This window comes from Acanthopagrus latus, chromosome 2 (assembly GCF_904848185.1).
Source record: "Acanthopagrus latus isolate v.2019 chromosome 2, fAcaLat1.1, whole genome shotgun sequence".
Taxonomy (NCBI): domain Eukaryota; kingdom Metazoa; phylum Chordata; class Actinopteri; order Spariformes; family Sparidae; genus Acanthopagrus; species Acanthopagrus latus.
Window position 1 is genome coordinate 10813935 of NC_051040.1, and position 16621 is coordinate 10830555.

At 40.2% G+C, this 16621-nt stretch overlaps 3 protein-coding genes across 7 annotated transcripts in view; 2 read left to right on the plus strand and 1 right to left on the minus strand.

Annotated features, from left to right (window-relative positions):
- Window positions 1–4159, plus strand: part of plch1 (phospholipase C, eta 1) — a 70345-nt gene extending 66186 nt beyond the window's left edge. For 3 of the 5 annotated variants that reach the window (XM_037085990.1, XM_037085979.1, XM_037085999.1), the window contains exon 23: window positions 221–4159. In XM_037085990.1, coding sequence (XP_036941885.1) covers window positions 221–3000 — 2780 coding nt within the window. In that variant the 3' untranslated portion in view covers window positions 3001–4159. The remainder of the gene's footprint in view (window positions 1–220) is intronic. The other 2 variants (XM_037086007.1, XM_037086018.1) reach the window with 2 other exon arrangements.
- Window positions 4160–6389: 2230 nt separating this feature from the next.
- LOC119008538 (extracellular calcium-sensing receptor-like) lies at window positions 6390–9885 on the plus strand. Its single transcript, XM_037078957.1, has 9 exons — window positions 6390–6659; window positions 6885–7064; window positions 7175–7363; window positions 7469–8017; window positions 8130–8339; window positions 8414–8537; window positions 8628–8821; window positions 8935–9216; window positions 9314–9885. The coding sequence occupies exons 1-9, from the start codon at window positions 6390–6392 to the stop codon at window positions 9734–9736; spliced, it is 2421 nt and encodes an 806-aa protein (XP_036934852.1). The 3' UTR covers window positions 9737–9885.
- A 705-nt stretch (window positions 9886–10590) lies between these two features.
- Window positions 10591–15788, minus strand: LOC119008080 (extracellular calcium-sensing receptor-like). The gene is made up of 12 exons (XM_037078125.1): window positions 15538–15788; window positions 14967–15145; window positions 14732–14823; window positions 13802–13981; window positions 13494–13682; window positions 13175–13388; window positions 12840–13042; window positions 12521–12730; window positions 12323–12446; window positions 12054–12247; window positions 11683–11964; window positions 10591–11581 (listed from the first exon to the last, which is right to left on the minus strand). The coding sequence occupies exons 1-12, from the start codon at window positions 15786–15788 to the stop codon at window positions 11159–11161; spliced, it is 2541 nt and encodes an 846-aa protein (XP_036934020.1). The 3' UTR covers window positions 10591–11158.
- Between the last annotated feature and the right edge of the window lie 833 nt (window positions 15789–16621).

Genomic DNA, 16621 nt, shown 5'->3' on the forward strand with positions numbered 1-16621 from the left:
TGGATTCTTCCTTTTATTTAAAATTCCACAGCCTCATCTTCCAGCTTCCCCTTCACAGTTGTACTTGGTGATCCATTTGTCTGTGTATTGCTACTGCCTTGTTTTGGCTGGACTGTTAATTGTTATCATTTAATTGTTGGTTGGCTTGATATTCTACAACAAATGCTAGTGGATGAACCTTTATTTATTATCCTTTGTGTTCTATCATTTGTGTCCACAGAAGCTTGCCCCTTCAACAAGCCAAGGTCTTCCTCTTTGGACCCTTTCATTGAGTCATCATTCTCTATTGAACCAAACATCTCCTCCCCTTCTAAGTCATACATCAACAGAAACAAAGAATTTGACCAATCAGAGGAGGCTTCTTATCTGGTTATTGGTTTAGGAGAAGTAAGAAAGGAAGAATATTATGCCAATTACCAGTCAGAAGATAATGTTGTCCACAAATCGGAGATCGATTCCACAGGAACAGAGAAAAATTGTTTGGTCTCTACAGCAAAGAGCCAGATGAGATCCAATAAACCAGAAACATCATCAAACAGCACAACATTCACAGTTGCACCTTCTATCTCCTCGTCCTCTTCCTCGGCCCCCTCCTCCACGGCCCCTCTTTCCCCTATCAGTATGGACTGTGATCTGAAGAGTCCCACCTCTTTGCATGACAGCACCATCTCCAGACTCATTGATGCTGTGTCCTTAGGCAATGAGCAGGACACATGTGGTTCTATTTCTGCTCTGATTGGTCAGTTTGAAAGCATTGTTGACCAAAATGATCTCACAGTGTTATCTCATGATCAGACCCCATTCTGTCACTCAAACGTAAGGCCTACTGCTCATAAAGTGCTCCAAGATTTGAGGTCTCCTCTCAAGACCAGCAATTCATCTACTAACAACAGGCCTACCACTCCTAAAGTGCTGCAAGATTCAAAGTCTCCTCTCAAGGCCAACACTGCATCTAATCTCAACAAGTATCTAATAAGTCCCCAAAAAGTATCTCAGAAAACAAATCATACAAAACAAGACGCTCCTGTTCCAGCCGTCCTCTCTAGCCCCGAAACTGCTGAGCTTGAGGAAGTGTACACGATTCTGGATGAGGAGGTGTTATCGCCTGTGTCTGTGTACAACCTGAAACAGACAGTCCATGTTCGGGCAGAGAACATACCCTCAAACAGCTTGGGGTCCTCCCCAGCAAAGGTGGGTCAAGGTTTCAGGAAAGGGCACAATGTGAGCTGGGATGATATGCACAGAAAAAAGGTTGGGACTGAAGAAATTGAGGAGGCTGAGGAGAGTGTATATGAAGAAGTGTATGATCCCCCAGCACCAGTACCAGAGATAGAACGGGATACTGCTAAAAGGTACATGGGCTCCTCTGTAAACAACGACTGTTTTCAGTTTTTCCATGAGTCAGCTGGCAATGCTTTTGCAGAAGTGGAGATAAATGTCGATGAGGATCCATTGGAGAGGATGCTGACCTCACCAAGGCATAGCAGTCAACTGGAGGAGCTCATAAGCCCAACAAAACGCCATGCGATTTACCAAAACCATCAGTCTACTCCCAACTACTCCCAACAAAAACAGCCTTCATCATACTGTAATCATCAACAACAGTACCCATTAGATGCATCTCACAGACCATTTTCTCAGGCTTCCTCCCCAATGAATCAACCCTCTTATCAGCTGCCTAATCACCACCGACACCAGAACAACTCCCAGCAGTCTCTGTTCCACAGAACTGCCAACTCCCGACCCTCCAACCACAGTCCGCTGCGTCAGAACATCTACCCTGTACCTAAGAACAATTCTGAGGCCTTCAACAACAGCAGAGACTTCAGCAGTTCCTACACACAACAGGGGAGCTATATTGGCAGCCAAAACCTAAATAGGTCACATCAAGATAGGCAAGCAAATAAACCGATAGACAGGGAGCAAGCAAGGTGCTTCCCCAATGGTTTCTCCTCTTCTGAAAGCCTCCCTTGCCAGTATCCCATGTCTTCAAACATCTGCAGAGACAGAGGACTATATTCCCCTTCTTCAGACTGCGATGCAGTGTACAGCCGCCTGGACAATGACTGCATTACGCCTCCGCCAGATTCTTCAGCTACTCAAACCCCCCAACCACACTGCCAAAGTCCAAAACAATCATACACCTCAAAGCAGTCATGGAACCAAAAGGTTTCTCTCAGCAATACAAGGCACCAGTCAAAGCCTGAATCCACAGTTTCACTGCACTCAAATGTAGGCCCCTTATCAACAAAACCCAAGCCTGGTACCACAGACTCTTTAGCCCCCAGCCCATGTAAATCTAAGTCCCTGGGAGACCTGACTTCTGAAGACATATCATGCAACTTCCAGAGCAAATACCACATTATTAGTCGCAGTTTCATCACTCCCCATATGAGAAAGCAAAAGAGGATGGGCGCCATGGGGCAAGTTACTTTCCAATCACAGTCATGTGATCCACTTACAGAACAGCTACGAAAGCTGGTCAGTCTAGAAGCGGATGACAGTGACAGAGACAGGCCTCAGCCTCCTCAGTTGTGTCAGGAACCAAAATCACAGTCACAGCTGCAGGCAACAAGTATAGCTCCTGCTGTTCCCAGGGATGTAGATGATTCCCCTCCACTCCTGACTCGCCGCCTCTCCTCTCGGAGCCAAAGCCGAGTTCGTCACATCAACAATCGTGCCCGCGAAAGACAGCAAGAGGCTCTTAAGCCTCGGGCAGGTGTGGTGATCAATAGTACAGCTAGCATTGGTGGAGTAGTATTGAGGAATAAACCAGCCTCACAGAATCCACCAGCTAACAGACACTCTACTGGTTCTTACATAGCAGGCTACCTTGGTCAGTTGGAAGACAGAGGACTTCCCGAAGGAGCTTGTACATCCTTACATTATGGAAATGGGGATCACTTTGGAGATCGATACTATACTGATGACTCTCTTCCACCTGCTGACTGTAATCACTCTGCGTCAGAGCCTGAGGTCTACTTTCTGCTCAGACTGTAGCTCTGACAGTAGCCTAAAGTGAAACTGACTATCAAGCAGTGACTCTTGATGATGTTTAGTTAAACCAAAAGCCAGAAGATCAAGGAAATAAATACTTGCCATTGTTTGTTTACATGTTCCCTTATAACAGTTAAGTAAATCTTATCTGGGCTATTTCTTGAGAAAGATACAGTCTGTACAATGTAATCCATGGTTGGATCTGAAAGCATGAATTTCCTGTATGAAATGTCCACTATTCAATAGTGAATGGTCTTTCTAGTCTGGCATTGTAATGTCTATATTCTGCTTAATGTGTACCTGTTTTTGGGAACTTTGATTCCCTCAAAATGGCTTCCTAGACTGATTGTACAGATACATGTTATCTCTGTCCCTGTGATGTACTGTCCAAACTTCGTACATTAACTATGAAGCAAAAAAAGAAGAATTGGGTTTTAAGCGGAGAGGGAATGTCTTTCTTTGTATCATTTGAATGTGTAGTATAATCAGATACTTTTAATAGATGGGATTCATCTCTTCAAAGATCAAATGTAAGTCTTCCTTCTCTTTTATCAATGGTATCTCTTTATTTGTGTTGTGTGTAAATATTTCTGTCATTGTTTTTAATCTGAGATGGTTTTTAGTTGAGAACCAACTCTAACTGTACATTTATGTTTGTGCACGTTACCTGTGAACATGTCAGGCATGACTATGCACCAATTTATACAGTAGATGTTGCATCGCCCAACAACAATTGCACAGAACATAAAGTTGCATTGGATACAATGGAAGATATAAGCTTGTTTGTATTAGGTGCAATACAGTACGTAAATTTCCATGTTTCAACCCGTTGCTCTCTTTGATTTGTAGAATTTGAAGATATGATTGCAAATTTTCAATAATTGGGTTTAAAGGTTTTTATTTTTATAATTGCTTTGATACAGTCTGCAAAAAAATCTGTTGTTGGTTATGGTTATTTTATTTTGTATAACATAATAGAATGAAAACAACAGAGTGATAACTACACAGGGCCCAGCTGAGGAAGGGAGGGTGGCAAAGCAGCAGTTTTTTTCTATTGTTTCAGTGTTACACCATCCTTTTATTTTTCTTTGTATTGTTGCTCTTTTAAGGACTATGAGCATTTTCCTACCAATGCAATAAAATATTGAAATATTTGATTTCACCAGATTTTAAGTTTATTTCCTGTTATTCTCTGAATGCTGTATAAAAAAAGATAATTAATCACAATTGCAGCTCAAGCTCAAAATCAATTTATTGTCAGTCGTAAACATCCTCATCTTTCCCCATATGCCACCTTGAACTTAATGGGATGTAATTGTCCGTGAAATTACTGTATAATAGAGCTGACAGATGGCACACCTGTTGCTCCCGGCAAACAATTCCCTATACGGGTTCCAACCCACACTCACCTACACTGCACTAAACACCTAGTTTTATAAATCAATCACAGTGCAATATTTCTGGGGGAGAAAAGAACCTTGTTAATATAAGTGTTGAGTAGCCTCCCTTTCATCTGACAGTCCTGTGATGGAATATCTTATTGAACTTGGCCTTTCAAATGACATACAGTACTGCATCTGTGGGAAACATACTGTACACCCATACACACACCCATCATTGCTAACTTCACACACGCTAATCACTTGTGAGCATTTGATTGGTTTTCCACCATCACTCTAGAGAGGAATAACTCTAAGTGTGTGCTGCTTATGTCATCAGTTTGAGTTATTTGCTTTACACCTATTATAAATACTCACATCGACACTTAAGTCGCTCGGACTGGGCGGGGGGTTATGTAAGTGTTTGTTGATAATGTGATGTATTTTTGCAGGTACCTGACATACGACTGTGATGTTACATGAGGACATGTTGAGATCAATGGGATTTGTTTTTGGTAACAGGGACTGTTGAACGTGGATGAGGTACCTAACATTTCTTTTACTTTTTTTTCTTTTACTTCATGCACTCCCTGTTTTCAGGTTTGATGAAGCAGTATTGATATGGATTGTGTTCTACACCATCTGAATGTCTTTCACCAGTCAAGGTGTAATTGTCGCCATTCACAGTTTGTCGTGTGATACATGTCATAAGAGCTTTTAACAAAGTTAGACAATTTTCTGTTTGCAATGTCATTTGTTCTTGCAGGTAACTGATATGAGGCTATGATGTTACATTTGGACATGTTAAATTAAATGGGATTTGTCTTTGATAACAGGATCTGTTGAACATTTTTGAGGTACCTTACAGTAGTACTGTATACCATACTGTCTGAACTTAACGCACTCTGTTTCAGGTTTGATGAAGCAGGGTTGATGTAAATTGTTGCTGTATGACACTGACAGAATTTATTGATGACAATAATGATGATGACAGTGATGCAGATACTGACATTGAGATATGTGTTAAATGTTCAGAACAGCTGCATCCATGTCTTTGTTCCTCTGGTTCCTAACACCATTTGTTTTTGCAGTTATGTTTTTGCAGGACTATGATGTTTCATTTGGACATGTTGAATTAAATGGGATTTCTTATTGGTAACCGCTGAACAATATGAATGGTATAATTTATATGCTTTATTTACCCTATTTCTTAGGCTCGATGTGAGTTGGGTTTAACAAATGTAGTGAACTTATCAATGATGCATATTCTGACATTGAGATATGTGTTAAATGTCCAGAACAGCTGCATCCATGTCTTTCCTCTGGTTCCTCAGTCGGTGGCCCTCCACAGCCCTCTCCCTGCTGCTTCTCAGTTTAGTGGGTAGACAGACGGGTCTAGTGGTGGTTCAGGCAACAGTGTGCTCCCGTTGGGGTGTACTGAGCGACAAGAACCTCTCCCAGGATGGAGATGTGATTATTGGTGGACTTTTTAATCTTTATTACATACCTTCAGCTGTAGAACAGGGCTACACCAAGCTGCCAACTTATGAACCTTGCAAAGGGTAAAATTTAATCGCAATTTATGTATTATTAATTTTTTCTTTTATTATTATTGTTAATGTTGATCAAGAAAGTTGGCAATGTAATGTTCATTGTGCTCATAATATTTAATGAACCTTGCAAAGGGTAAAATTTAATCACAGTTTATGTATTATTAATTTTTTCTTTTATTATTATTGTTAATGTTGATCAAGAAAGTTGGCAATGTAATGTTCATTGTGCTCATATGTAATAATATTACTGGGCATATTATTCAGGTACAGACAAATTGCTATCTATACCAGAGATAAGGTATATTTTGGTCATAGTAGAATAATGCTGTAATACATTTATATTGGTATTTATTTTTTGTATTTGTTGTTTTTCATTTCTATACTGTAATTTATATTTACTATTCCTGTCTTCCCCTGTGCTTTTAGTTTAGCTGTAGAGCCATTAAAATATACATATGCTATGGTGTTTGCGGTGGAGGAAATCAATCGTAACAGCACCCTGCTGCCAGGAGTGAAGCTGGGCTACCGTATACTTGACAGCTGTTTTCGATACCCCTGGGCTCTGCAAGGTGCACTGTCAATGGTTGGAGGAGACGCACACAGCTGCGACTTAACAGCTTCTACGCCTCAATCTGCAGGTGGTCAGCTTGTTCCTTTGCTCATTGGTGCTGCTGCATCTACAACAGGCATAATGCTGTCCAGGATACTGGGGCCTCTCTCTGTGCCGGTGGTGAGTTTCAGGAGACCTAAAAGTATTAGTGTAATTATTAATAGTGCTATTTCTAGTATTATTGCTGTGTAAGAAGTGTTAACCAAAACTTCAATGTCTTCCCTCAGATCAGCTACTACAGCTACAACTAAAGTCTGAAATGATTATTAAAACACTATTTAAATTAAAATGGTATTATTGCTGCATAAATAGTCTCAAAATAAGAATTCTCTGTCTTTCCCTCAGATCAGCTACTTGGCTAGCTGCCCCTGTCTTAGTGACAGGACAAAATTTCCTAACTTCTTCAGAACAATCCCCAGTGATATTTACCAAGCCCGGGCCATGGCACAACTGGCCATACGCTTCAACTGGACATGGATCGGAGCGGTGATCGTAAACAATGATTATGGTCAACTGGCGATACAGGTACATTTTCTGTGTTGTTTAACTGTACACTTCCTTCTATGTCTCCTTCATGAATGATACAAAAAAAAATGTGTATGAAAATATTTGTTGTTTTAACTTTGATATTTCAGGTATTTCAGGAGGAGATTCAGGGGAAAGGAGTGTGTTTGGAATTCATAGAGACTGTTAACAGAGAAACTATAGTGAATGATGCCAGACGTGCAGCTCTCAAAATTAAAGCTTCAACAGCAACCGTGATTCTGATCTTTTGTTGGTACACAGATGTAAAGAAATTGTTTCTGGAATTGGCCACAAGAAATGTGAGTAGCTGGCACTGACATCTTATTAATCAACAGAATATTATTTTGTAAGAACAATTAGCTGTTCTTCTTATTGAACTTTATTTCAGTGTTTACTTGTTGTAGGTAACAGACAGACAGTTTCTGGCCAGTGAGGCTTGGAGCACCAGTGATGATCTTCTTCAGGATCTTGCCATTTCTAAAGTGGCAAGTGGGGTGCTTGGAGTGGCTATTCGAAGTTCAACAATACCTGGATTTGAAAATTATCTCAGGAATTTGCACCCAAGTCATCGTCCTGATGATGAATTCTTCAGAGAATTCTGGCAAAAGGAGTTTGGATGCACTCCTGGAGCTGAACAATCACAAGAAACACAAGCTTCATATTTCTCTTCACCACGCAGAACATGGTCTGACCATCCATCAAATGTTTCGTCTATGAGCAAAGAGGCCCTTCTGAAAGCTTCTCTACCAGCCTGCAGTGGGACAGAGTCCCTGGAGGGAGTGCAGCATCCCTTCACTGACACCTCTCAGCTAAGGGTGGCACATAATGTGTACCTGGCTGTTTATGCTGCAGCCCACGCCCTCCACAGCCTTCTCTCCTGCCCCAACAGAGACAGCCCTCCTGGAAACAACAGCTCCACCTGCTCCTCTCCAAAACACATCAAACCCAGGGAGGTAATATACATCACTACATCACATCGGACTCACAAATAATAGTGTAATTTTTTAAGTTGTGATGAACTGTAAGTTGTGTATAGACAATTTTTCAACATTTTATTTGTTGCAGCTGTTGCAGCATTTGAAGAGAGTGAACGTCACCACACCACAAGGAGAAATGTTTCATTTCCAAGGTGCTGACATTCCGGCGAAGTACGACCTTGTCAACTGGCAGAGTACCCCTGATGGATCACTTAAACTTGTTTTGATTGGTCATGTGGACGGGTTTGACCTCCACCTTAATGAGTCAGCTATTCAGTGGAGCACAGGATCCAATCAGGTAGTCAAATTGACAAGTTGTATCAAGGCTACCAAACATTTTTTGTTGCAATGACTGTCTGGCTTTTTGTTTAGGTTCCTGTTTCAGTGTGCAGTGAGAGCTGCCCCCCAGGTACCAGAAAGGCCAACAGGAAAGGAGAACCTCTCTGCTGCTTTGACTGTATCCCATGTGCTGAAGGGGAGATTAGCAATAAAAGTGGTGAGGAAATTACTCCATCGGGAAGGGGAAATTCATTTTTGCCAGGTTAAATTTCCCATTTGTGTTTCACCTTCCTTCTCCTGCTACCAGGTTCTCTTCACTGTGAGCGTTGTCCATCTGAGTTCTGGTCCAATTCTGAACAAACAGCCTGTGTCCCTCGTCAGCTGGATTTTCTTGCCTTTAATGAAACATTGGGCATCACTCTGACCACTGCAGCTGTGTCTGGTGCTGCAGTGACGACAGCTGTATTTGTGGTGTTTCTTTACTACCGCAAAACACCTATGGTATGAACCAAGACTAATGTAACAGGTGACATTAATGTCACATGTTTTCTCCGATAAAGCATTACGCTGTTTAAATTGTCACATCTTAGTCTATTAATCTGATTCACCTCCAGGTGCGAGCCAACAACTCCGAATTGAGCTTCCTGCTTCTTCTGTCTCTGAAGCTTTGCTTCCTTTGCTCACTGGTCTTCATCGGTCGTCCATCAGTCTGGTCCTGTTGGTTCCAGCAGGCAGCCTTTGGGATCAGCTTTGTACTTTGTGTTTCCTGCCTCCTGGTCAAAACCCTTGTAGTTCTTGCTGTTTTCCGCTCAGCTCGGCCTGGTGCTGAAACTTTGATGAAGTGGTTTGGTCCGGGCCAACAGAGAGGAAGTGTCGGCCTCTTTACTTCTGTACAGGTATGAATACTGTCTTATTGATTAAATTAAGAGGATATTTTAGTATATACAGTTGATATTAAATAATAACACTGAAATGTGTTCACTTTTCATTCAGGTTATCATCTGTGCCATATGGCTGTCCCTCAGCCCTCCAGAGCCTCGACGTGATCTGGGTTTCCAAGGGTCAAAGGTCACCCTGGAGTGTTCCATGGCCTCTGTGGTGGGCTTCTCTCTGGTTCTGGGCTACATCGGCCTGCTGGCCTGCACCTGCCTCCTCTTGGCCTTTCTGGCTCGGAAACTCCCTGACAACTTCAATGAGGCCAAACTGATCACCTTCAGCATGCTGATATTCTGTGCTGTCTGGGTGGCCTTTGTCCCTGCTTACGTTAGCTCTCCTGGGAAGTATGTTGTTGCTGTGGAAATTTTTGCAATCCTTGCCTCCAGCTATGGTTTACTGATCTGTATTTTCGCCCCCAAATGTTTCATCATCCTACTGAGGCCTGAGAAAAACACCAAGAAACACCTGATGGCCAGATAGTGTTTCTTGATTGATTGACTCTTCACCATTTTTATATGATGGCCCATAACTTGCTATCATGTATAAGCTTATCAGTGTGTGATATGTCAATTGTTCTAAATCTAAATAATATTGATTTCTAATGTACTAACCTGTATGAGGTCAATAAATATCTTTCAGCCACACAAAATTATGAGTTTCATTTGTGACTTACTATTTCTGCTGTTCTTAGACATCATGAATTGTAATACATTTTTCATCTTCCTTTAGGAAACATGAACATTACAATTAAACCTGCACACTTACATGTGGTTGGTTGTTCTCTTCTCCTATATTTGATTAAATGCTGTATCTCAACTGAATAAATCTCAGAAAATAATTTAGATTTGGAGAACACGCATTATTCAAGTAACACTATAAATGCATACTTGTGCTTAATAAGCATTACATAACCACAATCATCCATTTATTTACTCAACTGTGACCTTTATTTTGAAGTTGAAATCATGTATCACTTTAGTAACAACATATAATTCACAATTAGCCATTTATGTATGCTTTTTGTCACCCTTACTGTAAAGCTGAAAACATTTTTCCCTTAAATAACACGTCATTAATGCACAAGGATACGGAATAAGCATTTCCTAACCATAATTTAAGATGAACATTATCAATGGTTAATTCTGCTTAAGTAATGTCATTTTCAACTTTACAGTAACTTTCACCAAGTGCAATCTGTTGAACACTCGGACACAAAAGAGACTTCCTGGTGCACAGCAATTTAGTTTAAAGCAATTCCTTAACTCTTTATTTTCTTTCTAGAAATACAAAAAAAAAACAACCAAAAAAACAACAAAAAAAACAACAACAAATATATCAGCATAACGTGTCTATGACTGAATTACCATGGCTGGCTTAGCAACCTCTCAGATATTACCCTCTTTAGAGAGTTCAAAAGAGAACAAATGCATCCGTGGTGTATTGAAAAAAACTCAGGTTGAGTCATCTGAACATCCTATAGTGGATCTGGTTGTGTTATTTGGAAAATATTTAATCCAATCTATGTCAAAGTACATGTTACTGATTTCACTAGAAATATAACATGAAATAACATCAAATAACTGGATTATAATTTTTTTTAAATACATTGTTTGAAACAGACTACAGCACCCCCTTTGTGTAAATTAACTATTAAATCAGAATACAGAAAAAGGAACATCCAACCACATTAAAATAAAATTAATTACAATTTTTAGTATTTCACTGAAATTATGATAATAATTATAACAATAATTACATGTTTAACAGAATTTAGAAGAAAATAATTCATATTTCACACACTGATTAACATATATACAGTCCACCAGCCAGCCAAGTTGGGACCACCAGATAAATATGCTCGTGATAATGATGATCATTATCCTTACATTGGGCAAGAATTATTTATCTGGCCATCAGGTGCTTCTTAGTGTTTTTCTCAGGCCTCAAAAGGATGATGAAACATTTGGGGGCAAAAATACAGATCAGTAAACCATAGCTGGAAGCCAGAATTGCAAAAATTTCCACAGCAACAACATACTTGCCAGGAGAGCTAACGTAAGCAGGGACAAAGGCCACCCAGACAGCACAGAATATCAGCATGCTGAAGGTGATCAGTTTGGCCTCATTGAAGTTGTCAGGAAGTTTCCGAGCCAGAAAGGCCAAGAGGAGGCAGGTGCAGGCCAGCAGGCCGATGTAGCCCAGAACCAGAGAGAAGCCCACCACAGAGGCCATGGAACACTCCAGGGTGACCTTTGACCCTTGGAAACCCAGATCAGGTTGAGGCACTGGAGGGCTGAGGGACAGCCATATGGCACAGATGATAACCTGAATGAAAAGTGAACATGTTAGTTATTATTCAAAATCATGTTACAGTATGTAACAACATATTCTCTTGATTTTTTTCAATTAAAAAAAAAAAATCATACCTGTACAGAAGTAAAGAGGCCGACACTTCCTCTCTGTTGGCCCGGACCAAACCACTTCATCAAAGTTTCAGCACCAGGCCGAGCTGAGCGGAAAACAGCAAGAACTACGAGGGTTTTGACCAGGAGGCACGAAACACAAAGTACAAAGCTGATCCCAAAGGCTGCCTGCTGGAACCGACAGGACCAGACTGATGGACGACCGATGAAGACCAGTGAGCAAAGGAAGCAAAGCTTCAGAGACAGAAGAAGCAGGAAGCTCAGTTCCGAATTGTTGGCTCGCACCTGGAGGTGAATCAGATTAACAGACTAAGATGTGACTATTTAAACAATGCAATACTTTGTCAGAGATAATTATGACTTTGGGTTCATACCATAGGTGTTTTACGGTAGCAAATAAACACCACACACACAGCTGTTGTCACTGCAGCACCAGACACAGCTGCAGTGGTCAGAGTGATGCCCAATGTTTCATTAAAGGCAAGAAAGTCCAGCTGACGAGGGACACAGGCTGTTTGTTCTACATTCGACCAGAACTCAGATGGACAACGCTTACAGTGAAGAGAACCTGGTAGAGGGAAAAGATGGGGAAAATTAACCTTGCAAAAATGAAATTTCCCTCCCAGTTCAGTGACTTCCTCACCAGTTTTATTGCTAATCTCCCCTTCAGCACATGGGATACAGTCAAAGCAGCAGAGAGGTTCTCCTTTCCTGTTGGCCTTTCTGGTACCTGGGGGGCAGCTCTCACTGCACACTGAAACAGGAACCTAAACAAAAAGCCAGACAGTCATTGCAACAGAACATTTTTAGTAGCCTTGACACAACTTGTTGATGTGACTACCTGATTTGATCCTGTGCTCCACTGAATAGCTGACTCATTAAGGTGGAGGTCAAAGCCGCCCACATGACCGATCAAAACAAGTTTAAGTGATCCTTCAGGGGTGCTCTGCCAGTTGACAAGGTCGTACTTCGCTGGAATGTCAGCACCTTGGAAATGAAACATTTCTCCTTGTGGTGTGGTGACGTTCACTCTGTTTAAGTGCTGCAACAGCTGATACAATCAAATGTTGAAAATTGTGTATGCTAAGGTTTACAGTTCATCAAAACTTAAAGAACTATCCTTCAATTTATGTATAAGAAGACACAGTGATGTATATTACCTCTCTGGGTTTGATGTGTTTTGGAGAGGAGCAGGTGGAGCTGTTGTTTCCAGGAGGGCTGTCTCTGTTGGGGCAGGAGAGAAGGCTGTGGAGGGCGTGGGCTGCAGCATAAACAGCCAGGTACACATTATATGCCACCCTTAGCTGAGAGGTGTCAGTGAAGGGATGCTGCACTCCCTCCAGGGACTCTGTCCCACTGCAGGCTGGTAGAGAGGCTTTCAGAAGGGCCTCTTCGTTCAGAGACGAAACATTTGATGGATGGTCAGACCATGTTCTGCGTGGTGAAGAGAAATATGAAGATTGTGTTTCTTGTGATTGTTCAGCTCCAGGAGTGCATCCAAACTCCTTTTGCCAGAATTCTCTGAAGAATTCATCATCAGGACGATGACTTGGGTGCAAATTCCTGAGATACTTTTCAAATCCAGGTATTGTTGAACTTCGAATAGCCACACCAAGAACACCACTTGCGACTTTAGAGATGGCAAGATCCTGAAGAAGATCATCACTGGTGCTCCAAGCCTCACTGGCCAGAAACTGTCTGTCTGTCACCTATAATAAGAAAACACTGAAATAAACTTCAATAAGTAGAACAGGTAATTGTTATGACAAAATAATATTCTATTGATTAATAACATTTCAATGCCAGTTACTAACATTTCTCTTGGCCAATTCCAGAAATAATTTCTTCACATCTGTGTACCAGCAAAAGATCAGAATCACTGTTGCAGTTGAATCTTTAATTTTGAGAGCTGCACGTCTGGCATCATTCAGTATAGTTTCTCTGTTAACAGCCTCGATAAATTCCAAACACACTCCTTTCCCCTCAATCTCCTCCTGAAATATCTGAAATATGGGAGTCCAAACAAAAAATTACAACTTATACTTTAAATGATCTATAAGTGAAGGGAATACATGAGAGAATTTTTCAAGCAATTTATCTCACGATAATGATAATCATACACCTGTATCGCCAATTGACCATAATCATTGTTTTCTATCACTGCTCCAGTCCATGTCCATTTGAAGCGTATGGCCAGTTGTGCCATGGCCCGGGCTTGGTAAATATCACTGGGGATTGTTCTGAAGAAGTTAGGAAACTTTGTCCTGTCACTAAGACAGGGGCAGCTAGCCAAGTAGCTGATCTGAGGGAAAGGGAAGACATTTTTATTTTGACACAGTTTATGCAGCAACAATACATTTTTAGCCTTAATTAAAATGTTTTCACAACTCTTTTTAGTCTTTTTGTCAAACTAGACAAAAATAAGAAACAATATATGTAATAAATATAATATCAGTATTAGACAGTGAATAAAGACAGTTTAATCTTAATCAGTTAAAAAAGTGTAAGAAGCCATAAAATTGAATTAAATCAATTTAGGCAAACAATAGAAATAATTAATACAAAAAATTAATACAAAATAATTTTTTGTACTTACAGTATATTTTTCGTTTTATTAGGTAATAAAGCGACACTACATTAAGTTAAGTCCAAACAAATGCAGTGTCCTGTGTTTTGTCCAACCATTATTAATATGGTACAACATTTGTTAAATTAAAGCTTTTGCTGTCAAATTAAGCTAAGTGTGGTTTGTGCATTATTATTTGATAGTAAGGGTAAAATCACATCTAATATATTTTGGATCTAACATGGCATTGCGTTTGATTTCTAATTGCATGAAAGTTTGGTGAATAAATGTGTACCGTATAAGCATCTCCTACTTGGCTTCTAATTCCGAGTATTAATGTCTAAATATAGTATATTCTAAGACTAACATGACATTATATGCAATTTACATATTACATTTTATTCATCATTATAACAAAAAGCTTGAGTGGAGACTGTACAATAACAATGTTTAATGATCAAGATTTCCTGTTGTAATGAAACTCACAACTGGCACAGATAGAGGGGCCAGGATCCTAGACAGCATTATGCCTGTTGTAGATGAGGCCGCACAAATGAGCAAAGGAACAAGTTGATCACCTGTTGATAGCATTAGACACACATTATATACAACAATAGTTTAAAACTGTACCTGTGAGTCTGCAAACTATATCAGGTCATACCTGCTGTCTCTCCTGGTTGGTCATAAGCAGCAGATTGAGGCATATAAGCTGTTAAATTACAGCTGTGTGTGTCCCCTCCAACCATTGACAGTGCACCTTGCAGAGCCCAGGGGTATCGGGAGCAGCTGTCAAGTATACGGTAGCCCAGCTTCACTCCTGGTAGCAGGGTGCTGTTACGATTTATTTCTTCCACCGCAAATGCCAAAGCATATGTATATTTTAATGGCTCTATATCTAAACTGAAATCACAGGAGAAGACAGGAATATTGAACAAAATAAAGAGCAATATAAATCAGTGAAATATTAAAACAATCATCATGGATACCATGGATAAATGTATATAAATGTATTACAGAAAACAAATAAATAAATAGTAATGCAATAATCTAAATATTTTACATCTTATGACTAATGGTGTTATTACACCATATTGTGAACTACAAACATTTCATATCTTTCTAAGTCAATATTTCATTAAACTAGATAATATTTGAACACAAACATATGATCACGATTAAAAAAGTAAAACACATAAAAATGGGCTGCCAGCATATGAACAACATATTAGCCAACATATTAACCATTAGACACTCAACAATACTCAATACCACATGGTGTCATTAACATTTACCCGGTGCAAGGTTCATAACTTGGCAGCTTGGTGTAGCCCTGTTCTACAGCTGATGGTTTGTAATGGAGATTGAAAAGTCCACCGATAATCACATCTCCATCCTGGGAGAGGCTCTTGTCTCTGGTTGCATCCCACCTGGAGCACACTGTTGCCTGAACCACCTCCAGCCCCGTCTGCCTGCCTACTACACTAAGAAGCAGCAGGAAGAGGGCTGTGGAGGGCCACCGACTGAGGAACCAGAGGAAAGACATGGATGCAGCTGTTCTGGATATTTAGAATTCAGAATATGCATAAATGAGATTCTCAACAAATTCAGTCTGCGTAAAACAAATTCACACCAAATCTACTTGATCAAGACTGAAGATAGAGTACATGAAGCAGAAAAAAGGTAAGGTATTTCATGCACAATGTTCTAATCTGTTACCATAGATAAATCCAGTTTTTTTCAATACGTCCAAAGTAACATCATAGTCCCATGTCAGCTACCTGCAAGAAAAACATTACTTTAAGAACAGAAACATGTCTCACTTGATTAAAAAAGCTTGTATACCAGCTATCACAAGACCTTGAATCAAACCTACCTCTCTCACACACTGCAAGTTAATTGTTGTGAGTATTTATAATAGGTGCACAGTGTATCAGTAACACTGATGACACAAGCAGCACACACAGTTATTACTCTCTAAGGTGATGGTCTATATCCGGGTATCCAACTAAAATTTGCATAGGTCCAGTTAAAGAAAATTTCCTTAAAGTGAAACTCTCGCCAAAAACGGAGGCTTTATTTGTGATTGAATATGTGTCAAAACTTTGTGTAAATGCATAATTACAACAAAAGACGCACTTTTACAATTTACCGTAGTTTCGTTTTCGGCCATTTTTCAATGGAGTGCATGGGGCACTGGCATGCTAGCATCAACATTGTTATTTTAACACTAAGAAGGCTCGACACAGCACAAAGCTTTGTTTGTAGTATCACCAGGGTCTCTACACATGAACACAAGCATTGAGAACATTGTTTGTGTACCCTGAGTTTACTAAAAAGAACTACTCATCGTATGAGCTGGATCTCCAGCTTGTCGCC

What these genes read in the sequence shown, in the direction of transcription:
- LOC119008538 (XM_037078957.1), top strand. Translation starts at nt 6,390, where the DNA reads ATGGTGTTTGCGGTGGAGGAAATCAATCGTAACAGCACCCTGCTGCCA. An exon ending in GGCCTCTCTCTGTGCCGGTG is followed by an intron (nt 6,660 to 6,884) that starts GTGAGTTTCAGG and finishes TCTTTCCCTCAG; the next exon opens with ATCAGCTACTTGGCTAGCTG. An exon ending in GGAGCACAGGATCCAATCAG is followed by an intron (nt 8,340 to 8,413) that starts GTAGTCAAATTG and finishes CTTTTTGTTTAG; the next exon opens with GTTCCTGTTTCAGTGTGCAG.
- LOC119008080 (XM_037078125.1), bottom strand. Translation starts at nt 15,788, where the DNA reads ATGTCTTTCCTCTGGTTCCTCAGTCGGTGGCCCTCCACAGCCCTCTTC. An exon ending in AGTTATGAACCTTGCACCGG is followed by an intron (nt 15,146 to 15,537) that starts GTAAATGTTAAT and finishes CTGTGATTTCAG; the next exon opens with TTTAGATATAGAGCCATTAA. An exon ending in CTGGCAAAAGGAGTTTGGAT is followed by an intron (nt 13,043 to 13,174) that starts GCACTCCTGGAG and finishes CCTCTCTACCAG; the next exon opens with CCTGCAGTGGGACAGAGTCC.